This window comes from Muntiacus reevesi, chromosome 1 (assembly GCF_963930625.1).
Source record: "Muntiacus reevesi chromosome 1, mMunRee1.1, whole genome shotgun sequence".
In the NCBI taxonomy this organism is placed as follows: Eukaryota; Metazoa; Chordata; class Mammalia; order Artiodactyla; family Cervidae; genus Muntiacus; species Muntiacus reevesi.
In genome coordinates, this window is record NC_089249.1 from 45,162,133 (window position 1) to 45,182,750 (window position 20,618).

General features: G+C 39.0%; 1 protein-coding gene across 2 annotated transcripts in view; it reads left to right on the forward strand.

The window, feature by feature from the left end:
- The window catches only part of A2M (alpha-2-macroglobulin), a 66,440-nt gene extending 54,939 nt beyond the window's left edge, over positions 1-11,501 (forward strand). For both annotated transcript variants that reach the window (XM_065941603.1, XM_065941596.1), the window contains exons 25-36: positions 162-249; positions 1,379-1,535; positions 2,345-2,419; positions 2,920-3,100; positions 4,955-5,178; positions 5,895-6,113; positions 6,259-6,386; positions 7,776-7,866; positions 8,919-8,984; positions 10,385-10,487; positions 10,975-11,016; positions 11,346-11,501. In XM_065941603.1, the coding sequence (XP_065797675.1) occupies positions 162-249; positions 1,379-1,535; positions 2,345-2,419; positions 2,920-3,100; positions 4,955-5,178; positions 5,895-6,113; positions 6,259-6,386; positions 7,776-7,866; positions 8,919-8,984; positions 10,385-10,487; positions 10,975-11,016; positions 11,346-11,362 (1,391 nt within the window). In that variant the 3' untranslated portion in view covers positions 11,363-11,501. The remainder of the gene's footprint in view (positions 1-161; positions 250-1,378; positions 1,536-2,344; positions 2,420-2,919; positions 3,101-4,954; positions 5,179-5,894; positions 6,114-6,258; positions 6,387-7,775; positions 7,867-8,918; positions 8,985-10,384; positions 10,488-10,974; positions 11,017-11,345) is intronic.
- The last annotated feature ends 9,117 nt before the right edge of the window (positions 11,502-20,618 follow it).

Consider the following 20,618-nt stretch of genomic DNA (forward strand, 5'->3'; position numbering starts at 1 on the left):
CTATCCGGTGTCCTACCTCCAATAAAATGTTTAGGACTCAAAACCATCCACACATGGCAGCAAAATTTAGGGAATAGCACCAGATGCCAGGGCATTTTGATGATTTATCCTGCCATGCAATGTACAATCTGTCATGTTGCTTCGTTAACCTTCCACTCCAGGTTACCAGAGACAGCTGCTCTACAAGCACTTCGATGGCTCGTACAGCACCTTTGGGGACCATCATAGCAACAGTGAGGGCAATACCTGGTAAGGGAAAGACAGCTTTTCTGAGCTTCTATTTTTGTGTCAGCTCTCTCACATATATGGTCAAAATTATATTCCCAGTAACCCTATCAGATATTATCATTAAGCCTATAGTTGGTTATACTGGATAAATATACAAGACTAGCAAGGTAACAAGCAAAAAAGCTGAGATTTGAATACACATATGTTAGACTTGTCCCCAGAATTCATCCTGTTCATAATACACCAAGGTATTCTTTCTGAAATAGCTATTTTTTTTTAAAACAGCCTCCATAACCATGACTTTTTTAATGAGATAGCCAGTGACCATATCACATAACTTCCAGATAAATTGTGTTAACTTCAGTTATGTTTTTTAGATCAGATTCACTTTGATCACTAATAAACTCACCAATAGGAGGAAAGAAAAGAGATGGTCCCAGTGATATCAAACATTATTTTAAAATCTCTAAGGTAGGAACTTCCCCAGCAGTCCAGAAGTGAAGACTGCCTTCTAACACAGGCAGTGCAGGTTCAATCTCTGGTTGGGGAGCTAAGATCCCACAAGCTTTATAAAACAGAAGCAGTATTGTAACAAATTTAATAAAGACCTTTAAAATGGCCCACATCAGAAAAAATCAAAAGAAATACCTCAGGCAAAACAGTGTCAGAAGGTACCTCATGTAAGACCTATGTATGAGAAGATGCTACCCTCTGCAAAAGAAAATCACTAAAGATTTAAAGCCTTAATCAAATAAATAGAAAAAAAAAGTAACATTAGGCGTACAGCTGACCCTTGAAAAACATGCAGGTTATGAGTGCTGACCTTCAGCAATGGAAAATTCTACACTATTTGTCCATCGACAGATTCAACCAACTGGGGATCATGTAGTACTCTAGTATATATTTGTTAAAAAAAAAAAATCCATTGACTAAGTGGACTAGTGCAGTTCAAACCATGCTGTTCAAGAGTCAACTGTACTAAATCCAGCAGACTCATCAAGTAAAGGCAATGGAAGCTCTAAGTAGATAAGTATGTCTGTTAGATGACTCACATCAGTGTGAGACGTGTCCTATTCAGGCTGCTGCTGTGAAGTGGTTATGAAATCACTGTACCAACATGGATGTGATCTTCATTTCCTCTCCCCTGCAGGCTCACGGCCTTTGTACTGAAGAGTTTTGCCCAGGCTCGAAGCTATATCTTCATTGATGAAGCACATATTACCGAAGCTCTCACCTGGTTGGCCCAAAAGCAGAAGAGCAATGGTTGTTTCAGGAGTTCTGGGTCTCTGCTTAACAATGCCATCAAGGTGAAGTGTTCTCAGAGCTGGTTTCGGTTTGTCCATTATACTGTCCACAAGGATAAGGAGAGGAAGTGATAACCTAGGGATTCATTCCTTAAGGAAGGTATCAGATGAAAATAAAACCTGGATAGCAGCATCAGAAAGAGGGGATGGAACTTAGGGTGACTATGATACTTTGCCCCACGGTGATGAATGTGGATTAGGACAAATCCCATGACAGCAGAATACAAGGAGCTGATGAAGAGCATTCTCAGAAGTTACTGGGAGTTTTTAAATTACTGAGTCAAGTTCAGTACTGGTAATAGGTCTGTTCAAACGTTCTATTCCTTCCTGCTTCAATCTTGGGAAATGGCACCTTCTAGGAATTTGTCCACTTCTAGATTGTCCATTTTACTGACATATAGTTGCTGGTAGGCTCTCTTATACTCCTCTGTATGTCTGTGGTGTCGGTTGTAACTTCTCCTTTTTTCACTTCTGATTTTATTGATTTGGGCCTGCCTGCTCCCTTTTTTTTTTTTTTTTTTTTTCATGACAAGTCCAGTGAAAGGTTTATCAACTTTGTCTATCTTTTCAAAGAACCAGCTTTTAGTTTCCTTGACCTTTTTTTAATTTTTAGTTTCTATATCATTTATTTCTGCTCTGATCTTTATGATTTCTTTCCTTCTACACACTTTGGTTTTGTTTGTTCTTCTTGCTCTAATTGCTTCAGGCATAAGATTAAATTGTTTATTTGAGATTTTTCTTGTTTCTTAAGGGAAGCTGTATGACTATAAATGTCTTTCTTTCTCAAATCTCTCTCTGTCTCATGTTTACAGGGTGGGGTGGACGATGAAGTGACCCTCTCTGCCTACATCACCATCGCCCTTCTAGAGATGCCTCTCCCTGTCACAGTAAGTGTCTTGGCTAAAGCATTGCTCTGGATGCAGTGAAACTGCTGACATGTTGTCTGAAATGTCACCTTACTCAGCTTTCCCTCTATGCAATGCCAATGCTTCCCAGATCAATAGAGAATTTGATCAAACCACTAAGAAACATTTACACTTTCCCAGTGATGGCCCTAGTCTATTTCTTCCCTAGCAACCTCACTACCAGCACCACACACACATAGAATGAATTCTAAAGATATGGATTATATTCTTGCATTATGAATGTAGACTAACAGATTAAAAAATACTAGTCAATGTATGGCAAAACCAATACAATATTGTAAAGTAAAATTAATTAATTAATTAATTTTAAAAAATACTATTCTCTACATCCATAAAAACAAGACTAGAGGGACAAATGCTTCTGAACAACTTCTTGACCTCTCTACTGTGGTCTGTGTTTACCTGGGGGCCCCAGCCTCCCTGTTCACACAGCTCACTCCTTTCCTGTTCTCCCTCACCAGCACCCTGTCGTCCGCAATGCCCTGTTCTGCCTGGACTCAGCGTGGAAGTCAGCCAAGGAAGGATCCCAAGGCAGCCACGTCTACACCAAGGCACTGTTGGCCTACGCCTTTGCCCTGGCGGGTAACCAGGAAAGGAGGACAGAGGTACTCACGTCACTGGATAAGGAAGCCGTGAAGGAAGGTGAGAGCACACCTGGGAACTTTCTCCCATCCCATGTTCTCGGGATCAAGAATTTCACACCAAAAGTCTCCCATGACTCCCCTCAGGATCCCTTTCCCTCTCTTCTTTTAACTATATCATTATATTTACATTTTGTTTATTTTTTAATTTTTGGCCACACTACGCAGCATGTGGTATCTTAGTTCCCCGACCAGAGATCAAACCCACACCACTTGCATTGGAAGGCTGAGTCTTAACCACTGGGCCACCAAGGAAGTCCCTCTGTATCATTATAGACTTGAAGTTTCTTACTCAAGTTACACATGCAAAGATAAAAGGCAGTATATGTAGTAGTAAGAAGCTTGGCCTCTGAAGACTAGTGCTAAAACAGTATATGGCCCAGAGCAAGTGCTATACAAGTATTAGCTATTGATTAAGATATCAGTTCTCAATATATGCCCCACCCTCAACCAGTGTATCATATCATTTTAAGAGTCTCATGCTCTACCGACTGAGCTAGCCGGGCGGCTGTATCATATCATTTTAAACATAAGACTGAAGGAAGTAATCCCACGAATAAATTCTAGTATGCTCAGTTCACAAGACTGATGATGTTGGACAAGTCTATTCATTATCCATGCAATATTTCTATGTATATAATGGCCTGTATGAGAGGTAGAAGAAATAAAAATAAGATGCAAATAATAAGATATACAATAAAACATATCCTGCCTTTCTCCCTTGACAGTGCTATTAGTTATTCATTCTTATAATGCACTGAGAAATATTTCAGATATACAAAAATGCATACAGAATAATTAGAAAATACCTTTAATACACCCTTTCAGCTTAAGAAACAAAATATTACCAATGCTGGAAGAACCCCTGGGGTGCCATTTCTACTCTAAAAAGTAGTTGATCCAGAATGTGTCATTAAAATCTCCATGGATTTATCTTTTTATTGCATGTGTAATCTTAAATAATATTCAGAATGCTTACATTTTTCATCTCTAGATAAGAACTATCATCCTTCTAAATATTTCTACTTGATCCTTGTCTGTCTACTTGCCTTTTGTATTTTAAGTTCAATATTAGGCTGAAAGGAGTCCCTTGTATGGGTGTGTTAATTTTCACTACTGCATAATACATTACAATATACTAAAAGGTCATAACTTAGAGTGTCTCTTCTCATGGATCTTTTCTTGTTTACTTACTTCTATTGCAAACCATGCTGCAATGAATACTCATATTCTCCTTGAGGGGGTAGTACCTGAGTTTGTCTAATTTGAACTTGGAAAGCCTAACTGCTGGATTCATGAGCTCAGTACATTTTCCTCTTTGCCGGATTACTGCCAAGTTACTCTCCAAAGAGTTATTTACTTCCCACAGCAGTATAAATCAGCTCCTGTTAATTCATACCCTGTCAGCCTTTGGTATTTTGAGAATTACTCTATTTTTATTTAATCTAATGAATGAAAACTCAATCTCATGTGATTTGTGATCCTCATAAGAAATCTCCAAAGATAGGCTTTATAGAAAATTGAACAAACCCTAGACAAGTTCAGAATAACATTAGATACAGGAAATTACTACAACCAATCAGAGAACTTGCTCAGCTATTTCTTCCACAAACACAACTGCAGCAACCATTTGACAACTTGGATGGCTGTAGGTTTTGGACTCCAGCAACATGAGCGCCTTAGCCCAAGTTCTATGAGAAGTCAAGTTCAGCTTTTCATAGAAGGAAAAGCATCTAGATAAGGTTTAACAGACTATCGTTGGAAGGCAGCCCTCACTTCAGGTCTGGCTCCTGTACTTTTACTTGAAGTTGAATATGAGTATGTGATCACTTAGAAATCTTTTTCATACCTCCAGATAATTCCATCCACTGGACACGACCTCAGAAACCCAGGGTGCTCACGGAGGATGTTTACCAACCCAGGGCTCCATCTGCAGAGGTGGAGATGACAGCCTACGTGCTCCTCACTTATCTCACGGCCCAGCCTGCCCCGACTGTGGAGGACCTCACCCATGCCACGAGCACCGTGAAGTGGATCTCAAAGCAGCAGAATTCCCAGGGTGGCTTCTCCTCCACCCAGGTCTGTGCTTAGCCAGAACCTTTCACTTTGCCTTCAGATAGCAAAATGTTTGAACAAGATACAAACACATATGAGAAGAAAAAAATGAAGATAAGAATAACTTGAAATGAGGAAAAATGTTAGTATTTGAGGATGGTGAAAAATAAGGATAGATATATGACAGAACCATACAGTCCAAGGCAGATATGCAAAGGATATGGTTCTGTCATCTATCTAAGGAGTAAAATCAATCTTAAAATGAGAATTCTACTACTGAAATAGTGAGGGGAACAGGAAATAGGAAACCAAAGCTCCTTTTGTGAAAACTAACATAGATTGTGGGTTTCCCTGGTTACTCAGCTGGTAAAGAATCCTCCTGCAATGCAGGAGCCCCTAGTTCTATCCCTGGGTTGGGAAGTTCCCCAGGAGAAGGGATAGGCTACCCACTCTAGTATTCTTGGGCTCTGTTGGTGGCTCAGACAGTAAAGAATCTGCCTGCAATGCAGGAGATCTGGATTCAGTCCCTGGGTTGGGAAGATCCCCTGGAGAAGGGAACAGCTACCCACTCCAGTATTCTTGCCTGGAGAATTCCACGGACAGAGGAGCCTGGTGGGCTACAGTCCATGAGGTCGCAGAGTCAGACACGACTGAGCGACTTTCACTATTCACTAACATGGGCTTTTGGGTCTTCCAAGGGTTGTCATGCCTAAGTGGGTCCTCTCACCTGTCTCTCCCAGGACACAGTGGTAGCTCTCCACGCCTTGTCCAGATACGGAGCAGCCACTTTCACCAGGACTGGAAAGGCTGCACAGGTGACCATCCAGTCTTCAGGGACATTTTCCACAAAATTCCAAGTGGAAAACAGCAACCGCCTGTTACTACAGCAGGTTTCATTGCCAGAGGTGCCCGGAGAGTACAGCATATCAGTCACAGGAGAAGGATGTGTTTACCTCCAGGTGAGATTCTGTGGACAGAAGGTCCAAAGTCACCATGGTCACTGAAAAGTCCTAATTCAGCAAATGATGGGGCAAATGAAAGAGTTGGGGAAGCTGGGAGGAGTCCTGGGGAAGGGAAAATCACAGATTTTTATCTGTTCCACAGACATCTTTGAAATACAATGTTCTCCCGAAAAAAGACGAGTTCCCATTTGCTTTGGAGGTACAGACGCTGCCCCAAACTTGTGATGGACCCAAAGCCCACACCAGCTTCCAGATCTCACTGAGTGTCAGGTAAGACCTCTGACTGCATCATGTAGTCCTGGGTATAACAGTCAGTCTTCTCACTAGAACTCCGCATTAAGCAGAGCAGCGTGATGGTGAATGTCTGTTCTGCATTTATTGAAAAAGCAACCCATTCCCATATTGACACAGAATTTCTCAGTGATGGAGTTTACGTTTTATATCACCCACTGCAGGATCTGTTAGTGTCTAATCTCCTTATTTACAGCTTATAAATCCCCCTCAATAATAATTACATAAAGAACACTACCCCTTGCCTCTAACCTGAATTCCTGACATTATTCTAATGTAATGATTCATCCTGATTTCATTCTATTGTCATGAAATCTGATATTATTCTTAGTTTATCCAGGACAAAGGTGGAGACCTCTTGAAAAGTATGAATAGAAGGGAGTAGTGACTCTCTAGTTAGAATTCCCACTGGTGATAATTAAATCTCATATTATATATAAAATAATCAATCTGGGGGAAATACATACATATGCAGCCAGTTTCAAATAACTACTGGGCTATTTGTATCTGTCCACAAGAATATTATGAGCAAACTCCGGCAGATAGTGAAGGACAAGGGAACCTGGCATTCTGTAGTCTATGGGGTCACAAAGAGTCAGACCCGACTTAGCGACTGAACAGCAACAACAAGAATATTATAACCTGGTTGGGGATATTATTCAGGAAAAAAAAACAAAGTACATGTAACAAATAACTGGATAGATTAGCAGTCTCATGCCCATCTATGCTTTTGAACTGTGGTGTTGGAGAAGACTCAGTCCCTTGGACTGCAAGGAGATCCAACCAGTCCATCCTAAAGGAAATCAATCCTGAATATTCATTGAAAGGACTGATGCTGAAGCTGAAACTCCAATACTTTGGCCACCTGATGTGAAGAACTGACTCATATGAAAAGACCCTGATGCTGGGAAAGACTGAAGGCATGAGGAGAAGGGGACGACAGAGGATGAGATGGTTGGATGGCATCACCAACTCGATGGACATGAGTTTGAGTAAACTCCAGGAGTTAGTGATGCACAGGAAGGCCTGGCATGCTGCAGTTCATGGAGTTGCAAAGAGTCGGACATGACTGAGCGACTGAACTGAACTGCCCAACTATGCATCACTTACAGAGTTTTCTTAAAAGGCAGATGCCCGGAGGTCACACCCATGAAATTCTGATTTATCTGATCTGGAGTAAGACCTGGTCTCTGTGGCTTCAACAGGCTCCCCTGAAGATTCTAATGCACAGCCAGTTTTTTGAGCTATTTGAAAGAAATTTAGGAAGATTTCTGATACCTTTCAGGGCTCTTATGTGCTTACTGGACATAGAAAAAGAATATTTAATGACACAGAAAATCCTAATTCCTTTCTTCCCTGGATCTTTAGTTATATCGGAAGCCGTCCAGCCTCCAACATGGCAATTGTTGATGTGAAGATGGTATCTGGCTTCATTCCCTTGAAACCAACAGTGAAAATGGTAGGTTTCCAATAAGCCCAGGAGACTCTATTTTATCTAATGTTTTATATATCTCTAGACTAAGACATTAATATAAAATACTATTAAATCAACTCCTACCAAAGACATTACTTTCACCAAATGCAGAAATATAATTTAGCATGTTTGTATGGGGAGTTGCTTGTTTGTTTTCTCATTAAACTTTGCTCTAATGGGTCTCAAAATTTTGTGATGGATTTTTTGGTCATGTTTCCATTAAGATATTAATTTGAAATATTAATTTTAAACTGCCACCCATGAAAAACAAATGGTCTGTAAAACATTCTCATTTTCTTCTAGTTTAATGAAGCATTGTTATCATTAACTAGTCTTTCACTACTAACTTCAGTGGTCAATTCAGACAATTTTGAGGCTGTTCTTTCACCATGGATCATTCTGGGGTGGCAGGTATTAGAGATCATATTAATTTAGTCTTCTGAACTTCCTGGACAGATCTGGTGACCTTGCCAGCTCCAGCATCCTTACTCTCCACTGCTTTAGCGACAGAGCAACAGTCTGTCTCCTGTCATGAACAGCACTATGCTGGGAGCCACATCTACTAGGAAAAAAAGTGTTGGCAAGCTCCTACTTTAATGGAGCTTATAATCTTCAGAAAATAAAGCATAAGCACATGAACTAGTGAAAAAATATGAAAAAGATTGACATAAACTATAACTATTACAGAAGTACAGAGAAAACTGAGAATAAGAAAAAGTAAAAAAAAAAAAAAAAAAACCTCCATAAAGGAATGGAATGTGAATTGAACCTTGAAATATGGGTAATTTCTAAGTCTTTTTGTTCCCTGTTCCTCAAATAAATCAACTTTATACATAGGTCCTGTATCATACTAATATTAAACCCTGCATCCCAATTACCTTTCCTTTTTAATTTTGCCACATTATTGTCTTTGCTTATAAGAAGCATTTCAAGAAATTTCACCCTCAGGCTTAGTTTGGTAATAAACATTCTTTTCTCTGGTTCCCCAGGGTTTTCATCTTGTTTATTAACATTTACAATGTCTTGATTTTCTTCAGCTTGAAAGATCTGATGTGAGCCGAACAGAAGTTAGCAACAACCATGTTTTGATTTATCTGGATAAGGTGAGCACCCTACCAATCTAGCTGCAAAAAAATACAGATAGTGAGCTACTTAGGAAATGAAGTAAGACATTTTTGTAGACATAACCTCCATACTAAAAATTTGAGCATTCTAGCATTAGTTCCAATGAATATTCTCCTCTCCTCTATTTATAATTTCATCCAGGACTATGAGAAGAAATGGCTTGTTATATATAATATTGGGATATGAATATTTCTAGGACCCCCCCAAAAACAATAATTTCTCCATAAAAGGTGCTGGTTTATGTGCACAAGTTATTTTGCAAATACTGCATAATAGAAGGAAACAACCATTGGGGTTAGTCAATTATTATATCAACATCCCAGGTGACATCAATGGTAAAGAATCCACCTGCCAATGCAGGAGACTCAAGAGACAAGGGTTTGATCCCCAGGTCAGGAATATCCCCTAAAGGTGGAAATGGCAACCCACTCCAGTATTCTTGCCTGGGAAATCCCATGGACACAAGAGCCTGGTGGGCTACAGTCCTTGGCGTCGCTAAGGGTTGGACGTGACTGAGCACACACACATTTCAGCATCACATCAGTAAAACAGACCATAAAATATAAGATCAGTCCACCAATAACCAATCTGATGTTATAGTTGTGTGTTGTTGCATAGTTTATTCGTTCCCATATTGATGGATATTATAGCTCACAATTTTATGAAACTTAAGTCTGCAGCGATCTGCCTTTTATATTCCTTTTTTTAAAAACTTTTTGTTCTGTTTAGTTTAGGGTATAGACGATTGGGCTTCCCAGGTGGCCCAGTGATGAAAAACCTACCTTCCAATGCAGGAGACATAACAGGCAAGGGTTCAATCCCTCATTCAGGAAGATCCCCTGGAGGAGAGTATGGCAACCCACTCCAGTATTCTCGCCTGGGAAATCCCATGGACAGAGAAGCCTGGTGAACTATCATCCATAGGGTCGCAAAGAGTCAGACACAACTGAAGCAACTTAGCTTGCACACATTAGCCGATTAACAATGCTATGTCAGTTTCGGGTGAAGAGCGAAAGTACTCAGCCATATATATATAGACGTATTTTGAGTTAACAAGTATTTCTGCAAGATAGAGAAGTAAAAATATTGAATTCTGATACTTAAAAATATACATAGGTATTCAAACAATAAAAGGCATACATCATTCACCCTTATGAACAGAGCCATGAACTCACATTAATGGGAGTGTATGAATAGTTTTAGTTATTTAAGAAACAGTTTGGGGAAGTTTCCATCTACTTTGAGAGCTTTTAACCCAATTTAAGGACCCTCTTAGTTGACAAAAGTTTTTCCCCAAAATAGATGAATACTTTAACTCACTCAAAGAAGAGAGACAGAAGCTCCCTGGAGTATAATTTAATTCCCTTTTGCTTTATAGGTGACAAATGAGACCCTGACGTTGACCTTTACAGTTCTGCAAGACATCCCAGTAAGGGATCTGAAATCGGCCATCGTGAAAGTCTATGACTATTATGAGACAGGTGAGTGAGAGCAATGTTCACACAGAAATTAAAATCTTGATCACAGAGATCTATTTGTGAGAGATATGTTGGGCCAGTTCATTAAACTAACTGCTCTCATCAGTTCATTTTGTCTCCACTAAGTCTGATTCTCCTGTCTTTGTCTTCTACACAAACATTGTAGAAATTACCTATTGTGCAAATGTACTATTGCTAATACAAAGCACCTGTAGGATATCTAGTTCTCTTTTCTTCAGATAAAATCGACTATAAGACAATATGAAATTTAAGTAAGTATAATATCTAAACTGCTGCCCTTCAAGAGTTTAGGGTAAAGGAAAGCATAATCTACAGTATTTGAAGACAGAAGGCAGTAAGAACACATCAAGTGAATGATGCTGGTGTTTCTAATCAATTCTTCCCACAGTAAAGATTCTTTCACTAACCTGTATCCCATGGATGTTTGCTTTCCCTCTCACTTTGCTTGACTGTTTTTGTTTTTATTCAGATGAGTTTGCAGTTGCTGAGTACAGTGCTCCTTGCAGCAAAGGTAAGCAAAACTCCTTCCAGATGGAGTGAGAACCCCTTTGTCTCCTCTCAAATCTCCTCCATAAAATTCTGGTTAAATATTTTTCATGGATATCATACTGCTCAAAGTGCAACTTATTGTAGAAAAATACCTTTATTGAAAAGGAGCCCCTGATAGTCAAATCTCAGTTCGTAGAACTGCAAGTTGGATCATTTTAAGTAATGAATCTCATTTCCACTATACTAACTGGATTTCCTCAGACAATACACTACCCAAATCTCAGGGAAGGAATTTTCACTGCTTCAGAAACCCATGTCCATCTTAACTTTCTATCCTTTCCATTATCACAGATACTGGAAATGCTTAGAGACCATGTCGATGAAACCTGCTTTGCTGGTTTGCTGTTCCACAGCAAACTGCTGTTCCACAGACTCAGATTTCCATGAAAGAAAGATAATTTTTAACATCTCTGAAGGCTTGTTGAATAAACCTTTTTTTTTCTGGTCCGTCTCTATCACTGTTTCCTCATTTATTCAATAAATGTTTATTACACTTCTATGTGATTCCCAATAGACTCCTAAGATAAAAATTCACAGCAAGAGGAAGGTGGAATCCACCTTCCAATGCTGGAGACATGGGTTTGATCAGGAAAGATAGCATATCCTGCTGAGCAACCAAGCCCATGTGCAACAGCTATTGAGCCTGTGCTCTAGTGCTCAGGAGCTGCAACTACTAAGTCCACGTGTTGCAACTACTGAAGCCTCCACACACTAGAGCCCACGCTCTGCAACAAGAGAAGCCACCGCAATGAGAAACCCACACACTGCAACTAGACAGTAGCCCCCACTCACCACAACTAGAGAAAGTCCTAGTGCAGCAATAAAGACCCAGCAAAGCCAAAAATAAATAAATAAAATTACTGTTTAAAAAGTCAAGGGCTAAGGGATTTCAAAACTGAAAAACATTACAGAGATGGTAGTCTGAGTAGGTTTCATTTAAAGGTTCCAGAGAAAAGAAGAAAGTATTGGATTATATACTAGGAGTATGAAAAGTGTGTTTGGTTATGGCAATACCCTAAGAAAAAGTCAAAGAGTGGATTTATGAGAGAACAAATGGCTTCCTGGAGAAAGAAAGACTTTCCACATTAAAGGCAAGTAATGAAATAGAAAGTTGACTGTCCAACATAGGGAGGCAGCATAATTAATTGGGACTTGATTTGAATTGGAAGTTATGTGTCCTGAGAACCAAATCTGCCATTGACCAATACATGTGATCAGTTAGTTAACCTTGGGTATCAGATTCAGTGAAGGATGACAGATTGAAAATACTGAAGAGGTGATTCAAAGAGAAGTGAATTTTCCTAGAAGAAAGAATACATAGGACTCAAAGCCTAAATCAGAGTGTTACATTGAAACATCTTTTCTTTTTTGAACTTTGACCCAGAACCAAAGGATGAATATAAACTCAAGGAGGTACTCATATGCATTAAATCATCCATCATATGGATGGAGGAGTAGAAGCTTCCAGAGTTTAAAGAGAAGATCCCTGGAGTCCTAGGAGTCCTAGTCTTCATTTGGTTGATTCTGACAGAGCCTGGATGCTATAAACTAAACTGTGATGGTCTTTGAAGTTCAAGCACCCTTAGCTCTGTCTCCAGGCTAGGCAAAAGTAAAAGCTAAAAGCTATCTCCCTGGAACTTCCCTGACCATCCAGTGGTTAACACTTTGCCTTCCAATGCAGGGGGTGTGGGTTCAATCCCTGGTCAGGGAGCTAAGATCATATGTGCCTCATAGCCAAAAAATATAAAACAGAAGCAATATTGTAATGAATTCAATAAAGACAATTAAAATGGTCCACATCAAAAAAAATTTTAAGAAAGAAAGTTAATCGCCTTTGTGCTAGATTCTACTCTAAGCACTTCATAGGTATTAATATATCAACCCTGTGAAACAGGTATTATTATAATAATTGAGGCTTCCCTGGTGGCTCAGACAGTAAACAAATCTGCCTGCAATGCAGGAGACCAGGGTTGGGAAAATCCCCTGGAGGAGGAAATGGCAACCCACTTAAGTATTCTTGCCTGGAGAATCCCATGGACAGAGGAGCCTGACAGGCTACAGTCCACAGGGTCGCAAAGAGTTAGGGACACAACTGAGTGACTAACACTTTCATAACAAGTGAGGACACTGAGGCACAGAGAGGTGTAATTTCCCCAAGTTACTCAGGTAGTAAATTGCTAAACCAGAATTCAATATCAAGAAGTCTGGCTTCCAAGTCTACACTCATAACCTCAAACCATGCTGCTTCTCCAACACACACCAGACAACAAGGTCAAGAAAAAAACCATTTCAGAGCTGAATAAATGTTATAATTACATCAATTAAGCATCCATCTAAGGCATGAAATATAAAAGAAATTAGGGGTATGACTGCTGCTGCTGCTAAGTCACTTCAGTCATATCTGACTCTGTGCGACCCCATAGACGGCAGCCCACCAGGCTCCTCTGACCCTGGGATTCTCCAGGCAAGAATACTAGAGTGGGGTGCTATTTCCTTCTCCAATGCATGTACGCATGCTAAGTTGCTTCAGTCATGTCCAACTCTGTGAGACCCTATGGACAGCAGCCCACTAGGCTCCTCTGTCCGCAGGATTCTCTAGGCAAGAATACTGGAGTGGGTTGCCATTTCCTTCTCTTAGGGGTATGACTAAAGGAAAGAAGCTAACAGGATTATAATAAATTATATCACTTAGTCTAGTCCTTTTTTCTTTGTTCTTATGGAAGTCATGACTGCAAATGTACTTGAAGGGTATGCTTGTTGCAAATCAATCACTGTATCTCCTTGGACCAAGAAGACTCACTCAAGAAACATTCATTCATTCATTCCAGTGTGTCAGGCACTATATTCCATGCTATGATGCAAAACTGAATACATTGGGATTCCTTCCTTAGAGAAATTACACTGAAGAATAAAAGAAACAGATTGATATTTGGCTTATGACAATACTACAAGATAAATATTGCAAACTATTCATTACTAGGATGGACTCCAGACACAATGAGCTTCTCAAGTTTTGACATACTACAGTCAAATTCTGATATTCTGGTAATTACCTGACACTCTGTATGAATTCTTTTATAATTCGTTTCACTTTTTGTTTCCTTGTAAGAGGATTTTGAACACTATTTTTGTAACCAGAGAGACCTGGACACTCTTCAGTCATGAATTTTTACATCCCGTTCTTTATCCTGAAGAAAGGATCTAATTATAATTGAAAACAGATCTGCCGCCAGCCTACTGGTTGGGAATCTTGGAATTAAAATTCAGTAGACTTTTAAAGAATGACATATCTTGACATCAAATTTCGTCAACTGAGATTTATTCTTTCTGTAACGGTATCTGGAGACACGACAGTAAATGAGATAGAGAGGTTGGAGGCTGGTTGGATGGTTATGTCAGGAATTCAAAGAGAAAGAAATAGAATACCTGATCTACCTTGCAAGAATAAATGTCTTTTATATTCATGTAAACTCCACTGATAAATAAAAAGTTAATACTGGGAGGTGAGAGTATAACAGTTTACTGTATGAAAGAGGTCACAAGAATTCAGAATATATTAGGAAACATCAAACAGTGGCAAAATATGTGGCCAGAAACATAATGAGAGCGCACTGTACACATCAATACAGAAATATCTCCAGGATTATACTGTTATGAGAAAACAATAAAGCAAAGGACAGGGTACATAATACAGGCTCTTAAATAATAAGGGGAGGGGAAGGAAATAACATGTCCTTTTTTTTTTTTGCACTTACATAAACTAAGACTAGAATGATGCCCACCAGAAAGTAAAAAAAAAAAAAAAGCTACTAAAAAAGTATTTACCTGGGATTTGCCCAATGGTCCAATGGTTAAGAATCCACCTTCCAATGTAGGGGAAATGAGTTCAATCCCTAGTCAGAGAACTAGGATCCCACATGCCACCCGGCAGCTAAGCCTGAGCTCCCTGACTAGAAAGGCCTATGCATCACAATAAAGACCCAGCACAGTCAAAAAGGGAAGTATTTACCGACCTACAAGAACAGGAAAAAGTAAGCAGAGGTTCTCAAGGATAGGAAGAGACCACTTAGTGAGTACCATTTAAAATTATTTGACTATTGAACCACATGAGCATATTTACTACTCTAAAAATTAAATTAAAATCCAGTGAATAAGAAGCTTAAGTCTATGGTGTGTGTTAGTCGCTAAGCAGTGTCTGACTCTTTGCCACCCCACAAACTGTAGCCCACCAGGCTTCTTTGTTCATGGAATTCTCCAGGCAAAAATACTGGAGTGGAGTGCCATTCTCCTCTCCAGAGGATCTTCCAGCCCAGGGATCAAACCCTGGTCTCCTGCATCGCAGGCAGATTCTTTACCATTTGAGCTACAAGGAAGTCCTTGAATTCAGTACCTGCCCTTCTGTACAACAAAAAAGAATACTTACTGTATAAAGTACAATTAAAGATATCTTACCTCATAATCCTCACTTGGTCTTAAATACTCCACATATCTGGTTTTGTGGAAAGTATTTTCCTGCTCTTGCTTCTGTTTATCCTCCACTTCTTCGATTTCTCCTCTTCCTTTCCCCAAATGTTTATCTATTTCTCCTCAGCCTTTGTCTACTTAAGAAGACAAGAGACAAGCTTTCGAAGATTGAATAGCACATATTCACCATGATCTATTAAATAATCTTACAACAAAACCCTAACACTTGGGACTTCCCTGGTGATCCAGTGCTTAAGACTATGAGCTCCAATGCAGAGGGCCTAGGTTCAAACCCCTGATCAGGGAACTAGATCCCACGTGCCACAACTAACACTCAGCACAAATAAATAATTTTTTTTTCGAAAAAACCTAACACCTTTATTCCAGTTGGTTTCAATTATGTTAATACGTTATTTGTGGTAGTAGTTTATTAGTTTCTAGTCACTTGATTTTTAAAAGTTTAATGTGCATCAGAATCACCTAGAAGACTTGTTAAAACATGTCAAAGCACTTGAATAGGCATTTCTCCAAAGATATATAAATGACATATAAGTACCTGAAAGAAAACAAACTGTGGAAAATTCTTAAAGATATGGGAATACCAAGACAACCTTACCTGCCTCCTGAGAAATCTGTATGCTGGTCAAGAAGCAACAGTTAGAACTGGGCATAGAACAGACTGGCTCCAAATCGGGAAAGGAGTACATCAAGGCTGTATATTGTCACTCTGCTTATTTACCTTACATGCAGAGTATATCATGCAAAATACCAGACTGGATGAAGCACAAGCTGGAATCAAGATTTCCAGGAGAAATATCAATAACCTCAGATATGCAGATGACACCATCCTTATGGCAGAAAGGGAAGAAGAACTAAAGAGCCTCTTGATGAAAGTGAAAGAGGAGAGTGAAAAAGTTGACTTAAAATTCAACATTCCAAAAACTAAGATCATGGCATCTGGTCCCATCACTTCATGGCAAATAGATGGGGAAAGAGTGGAAACAGTGAAAGACTATCTTTGGGGGCTCCCAAATCACTGCAGATGGTGATTGCAGCCAGGAAATTTAAAGATGCTTGCTCCTTGGAAGAAAAGCTATGACCAACCTAGACAGCATATTAAAAAGCAGAGACATTACTTTGCCAACAAAAGGTCCATCTAGTCAAAGCTATGGTTTTTCTAATCGTTATGTATGGATGTGAGAGTTGGATTATAAACAAAGCTGAACACTGAAGAATTGATGCTTTTGAACTGTGGTGGGGAAGACTCTTGAGAGACCCTTGGACTGCAAGGAGATCTAACCAGTCCATCCTGAAGGAAATCAGTCCTGAAAATCATTGGAAGGACTGATGCTGAAGCTGAAACTACAATACTTTGGCCACCTGATGTGAAGAACTGACTCATTGGGAAAGACCCTGATGCTGGGAAAGATTTTAAAGGCAGGAGGAGAAGGGGATGACAGAGGATGAGATGGTTGGATGGCATCACCGACTCAATGGACATGAGTTTGAGCAAGCCCCGGGAGTTGGTGATGGACAGGGAAGCCTGGTGTTTTGCAATTCATGGGATCGCAAAGAGCAGACACGACTGAGTGACTGAACTGGCTGACTGACCTGAAAGAACCTCAATACTATTACTGATTAGAGAAACACAAATTGAGATCATAATGAGATACCACTTTATACCTACAAAAATAGCTATAACTGTTTTAAAAATTAACAAGTGTTGTCAAGGATGTAGAGAAATTATAGCCTTTGTACAGTTGCTGCGAATGTCAAATGGTGCAGCCGCTGTGAAAAAGTGTGGTGGAGCCTCAAAAAGTTAAACATAAAATTACTATATGATTTGACAGTTCCACTCCTAAGAATATACCTCCAAAGAACTGGGAAAGAGAACTCAACCAGATACTCATATGCCATTATTCACAGCATCATTAGTGATATAAGTTGGTAATCAAAAGTCCATCAACAGATGATGAATGGATATATAAGTGGTGGTATGTACCCTCAGTGGTAAATTATTTGGCCATAAAAAAAGGATATGGTTCTGACATTTCTACAACATGGATGAAACTTGAAAACATTATGCTAAGTGAAATAAGCCAGAAACAAAAGGAAAATATTTTATGATTCCACTTATATGAAATATCTAGAAGAGAAGTAGTCTTAGAAACAGAAAGCAGACTAGAAGATAACAGGGACAGGGGGTAAGTGGAAGACTGGGGAACTATTGCTTAGTGGGTACAAAGCTTCTCTTAAGAATGACAAAAAGGTTTTGGAGATAAAATAGTGGTGATGATTATACAACATTGCATATATACTTAAAGCCACTGAATTATGCATTTAAATAATGGTTGAAATGACTTTTTATACTTTATATACTTCACTACAGTAAAACCACACAAACAAAAATCCAATGTTAAGCACATCAGAGTGAAAAAAAGACAAAGAACATGTATTAGAATTAACAGTTTACTCAAAAACAATAATTGAAGCCAGAAGATACCAAAATATCCCAAAACATTGAGAGAAAATATCTTCAAATCTAAAAATATATACCTAGATTAATCATCACTTACAAACAAGGGTCAAAAAAATTTTAGGTAAACAAAAGACAGACTGGGAGAGGATATTTTTAATTCAAATAAACAAGTATTAGTCTCTAACAGAGAACAGACTTGTGGTTGCCAAGGGAGATATGATGGGAGAGGAATGGAGTGGGAGTTCAGGATTACTAGATGTAGCTATTACAAATACAGAATAGTTAAACAGTAAGGTCCTACTCTACAGCACAAGGAACTATATCCAACCTCTTGGGATAAAACCATAATGAAAAAGAACACGTGTGTGTGTGTGTGTGTGTGTGTGTGTGTGTGTGTGCGCGCGCGCGCACGCGCGCGTGCATGCGTGCCTGCCTGCTTACTCGCTTTAGTCATGTCTGACTCTTTGCACCACTATGTTCTGTAGCCCGCCAGGCTCCTCTGTCCATGGGATTCACCAGGCAAGATATTGGCATGGGTTGCCATGCCTTTCTCCTGATACACACACACACACACATAAACTATATATAACTGAATCACTTTGTACAGCAGAAATTAACACAACATTGTAAATCATCTATACTTCAATTTTTAAAATATTAGTGTCTAGAATATATCTTTTAAAGGCTATAAAACATCATGAACAAAACAAATCAATAGAAAAATGGACAAAAGACTAAAGGAAATATAAGTGGTTGGGAAACACAGGAGTTACCTAGCCTCTTTAGCAATCAGAAACACACAAATTAAAACATTATTTATACACATCAGGAAACATTTTTAAATTTGGTACTATTAACTTGGGCAAGTTTGCAGAAGGGCATATATACCTTGAAGGGTAATTTGTTAGAATTCTAAAATATAAATACACTGGTAACAATTCCACTTCTGCATATCTACCATAAAGAAATACCCCACATGTAAATAAAGAGCCTATGCAAGAACATTCATTACAGCATTGTCACCAGAAAAATCTAGAAACCACAGTTTGAATAATAAAATGGTGGATAAAATGTGGTATTATGCAATACAATACTATAGAGCAGATAAAATAAATTAACTGGCTCTGAATTAAAACATACAGAAACTCTTCTTTCACTAGATAAAATTCTTAATCCTTTAAAGATAAATGGCAGATTTTACCCAGTTGGGTCAAGGAAAGAGAAAATTGCAGCAAAATCAATGGAAGTTTATATAACCCCTTAGGTAAAGTAGTCAAAGTCACTCAGTCATGTCTGACTCTTTGTGACTCCATGAACTATACAGTGCGTGGAATTCTCCAGACCAGAATACTGGAGTGAGTAGCCTTTCCCTTCTCCAAGGGATCTTCCCAAACCAGGGATCGAACCCAGGTCTCCCACATTGCAGGTGAATTCTTTACCAGCTGAGCCACAAGGGAAGCCCATATAACCCTTTCAGTTCAGTTCAGTTCAGTTGCTCAGTTGTGTCTGACTCTTGGCAACTCCATGAACCGCAGCACGCCAGGCCCCCATCTATCACCAACTCCCAGAGTCCACCCAAACCCATGTCCATTGAGTCGGTGATGCCATCCAACCATCTCATCCTCTGTCAACCCCTTCTCCTCCTGCCCTCAATCTTTCCCAGCATCAGGGCCTTTTCCAATGAGGCAACTCTTCGCATCAGGTGGCCAAAGTATTGGAGTTTCAGCTTCAGCATCAGTCCTTCCAATGAATATTCAGGACTGATTTCCTTTAGGACGGACTGGTTGGATCTCCTTGCAGTCCAAGGGACTCTCAAGAGTCTTCTCCAACACCACAGTTCAAAAGCATCAATTCTTTGACGTTCAGCTTTCTTTATAGTCCAACTCTCACATCCATACATGACCACTGGAAAAATCATAGCCTTGACTAGACGGACCTTTGTTGACAAAGTAATGTCTCTGCTTTTTAATATGCTGTCTAGGTTGGTCATAATTTTCCTTCCAAAGAGTAAGCATCTTTTAATTTCATGGCTGCAATCACCATCTGCAGTGATTGTGGAGCCCAGAAAAATAAAGTCAGTCACTGTTTCCACTGTTTCGCCATCTATTTGTTATGAAGTGATTAAGCAATTAAAAATTGATTTTCATTTAAAAGGTTCAGTGAGTCAATTTGCTTTACAACTTAGAAAAAAACAGTTTAAAACATAGTAAAGCCTGCATTTGGATTCCAGTTTCTTTTCTTTAATTCCTCTACACTGGCTTTTTGTTTGTGGACTGTCTTAAAAGATGTCCTTCATGTATCCTATTTAAAAAATGCAGGATGGCAGAGATATTAGAATCCCCATAGAAAGAAATTTAGCAGAAAAACAAATGAGCCATTATTTTCACTGGACAATGAGCTGGAATCCTTTCCAGAACAACATTAAAAGAACAAGATTTTAATTTTCAGATGTTTATGCTTATTATCAATGTATTTTATTCTTCAGGTCATTTTACAAAATGAAAAAAATTACCTAAATTATCAAGTTCAGTTAAAAATAACAAACAAATTATAACTTTATGGCTAATGATAGTTTTAAAAGTGTTTTATTATGTTTTTCACATAGTTTCTAATTAAAAACT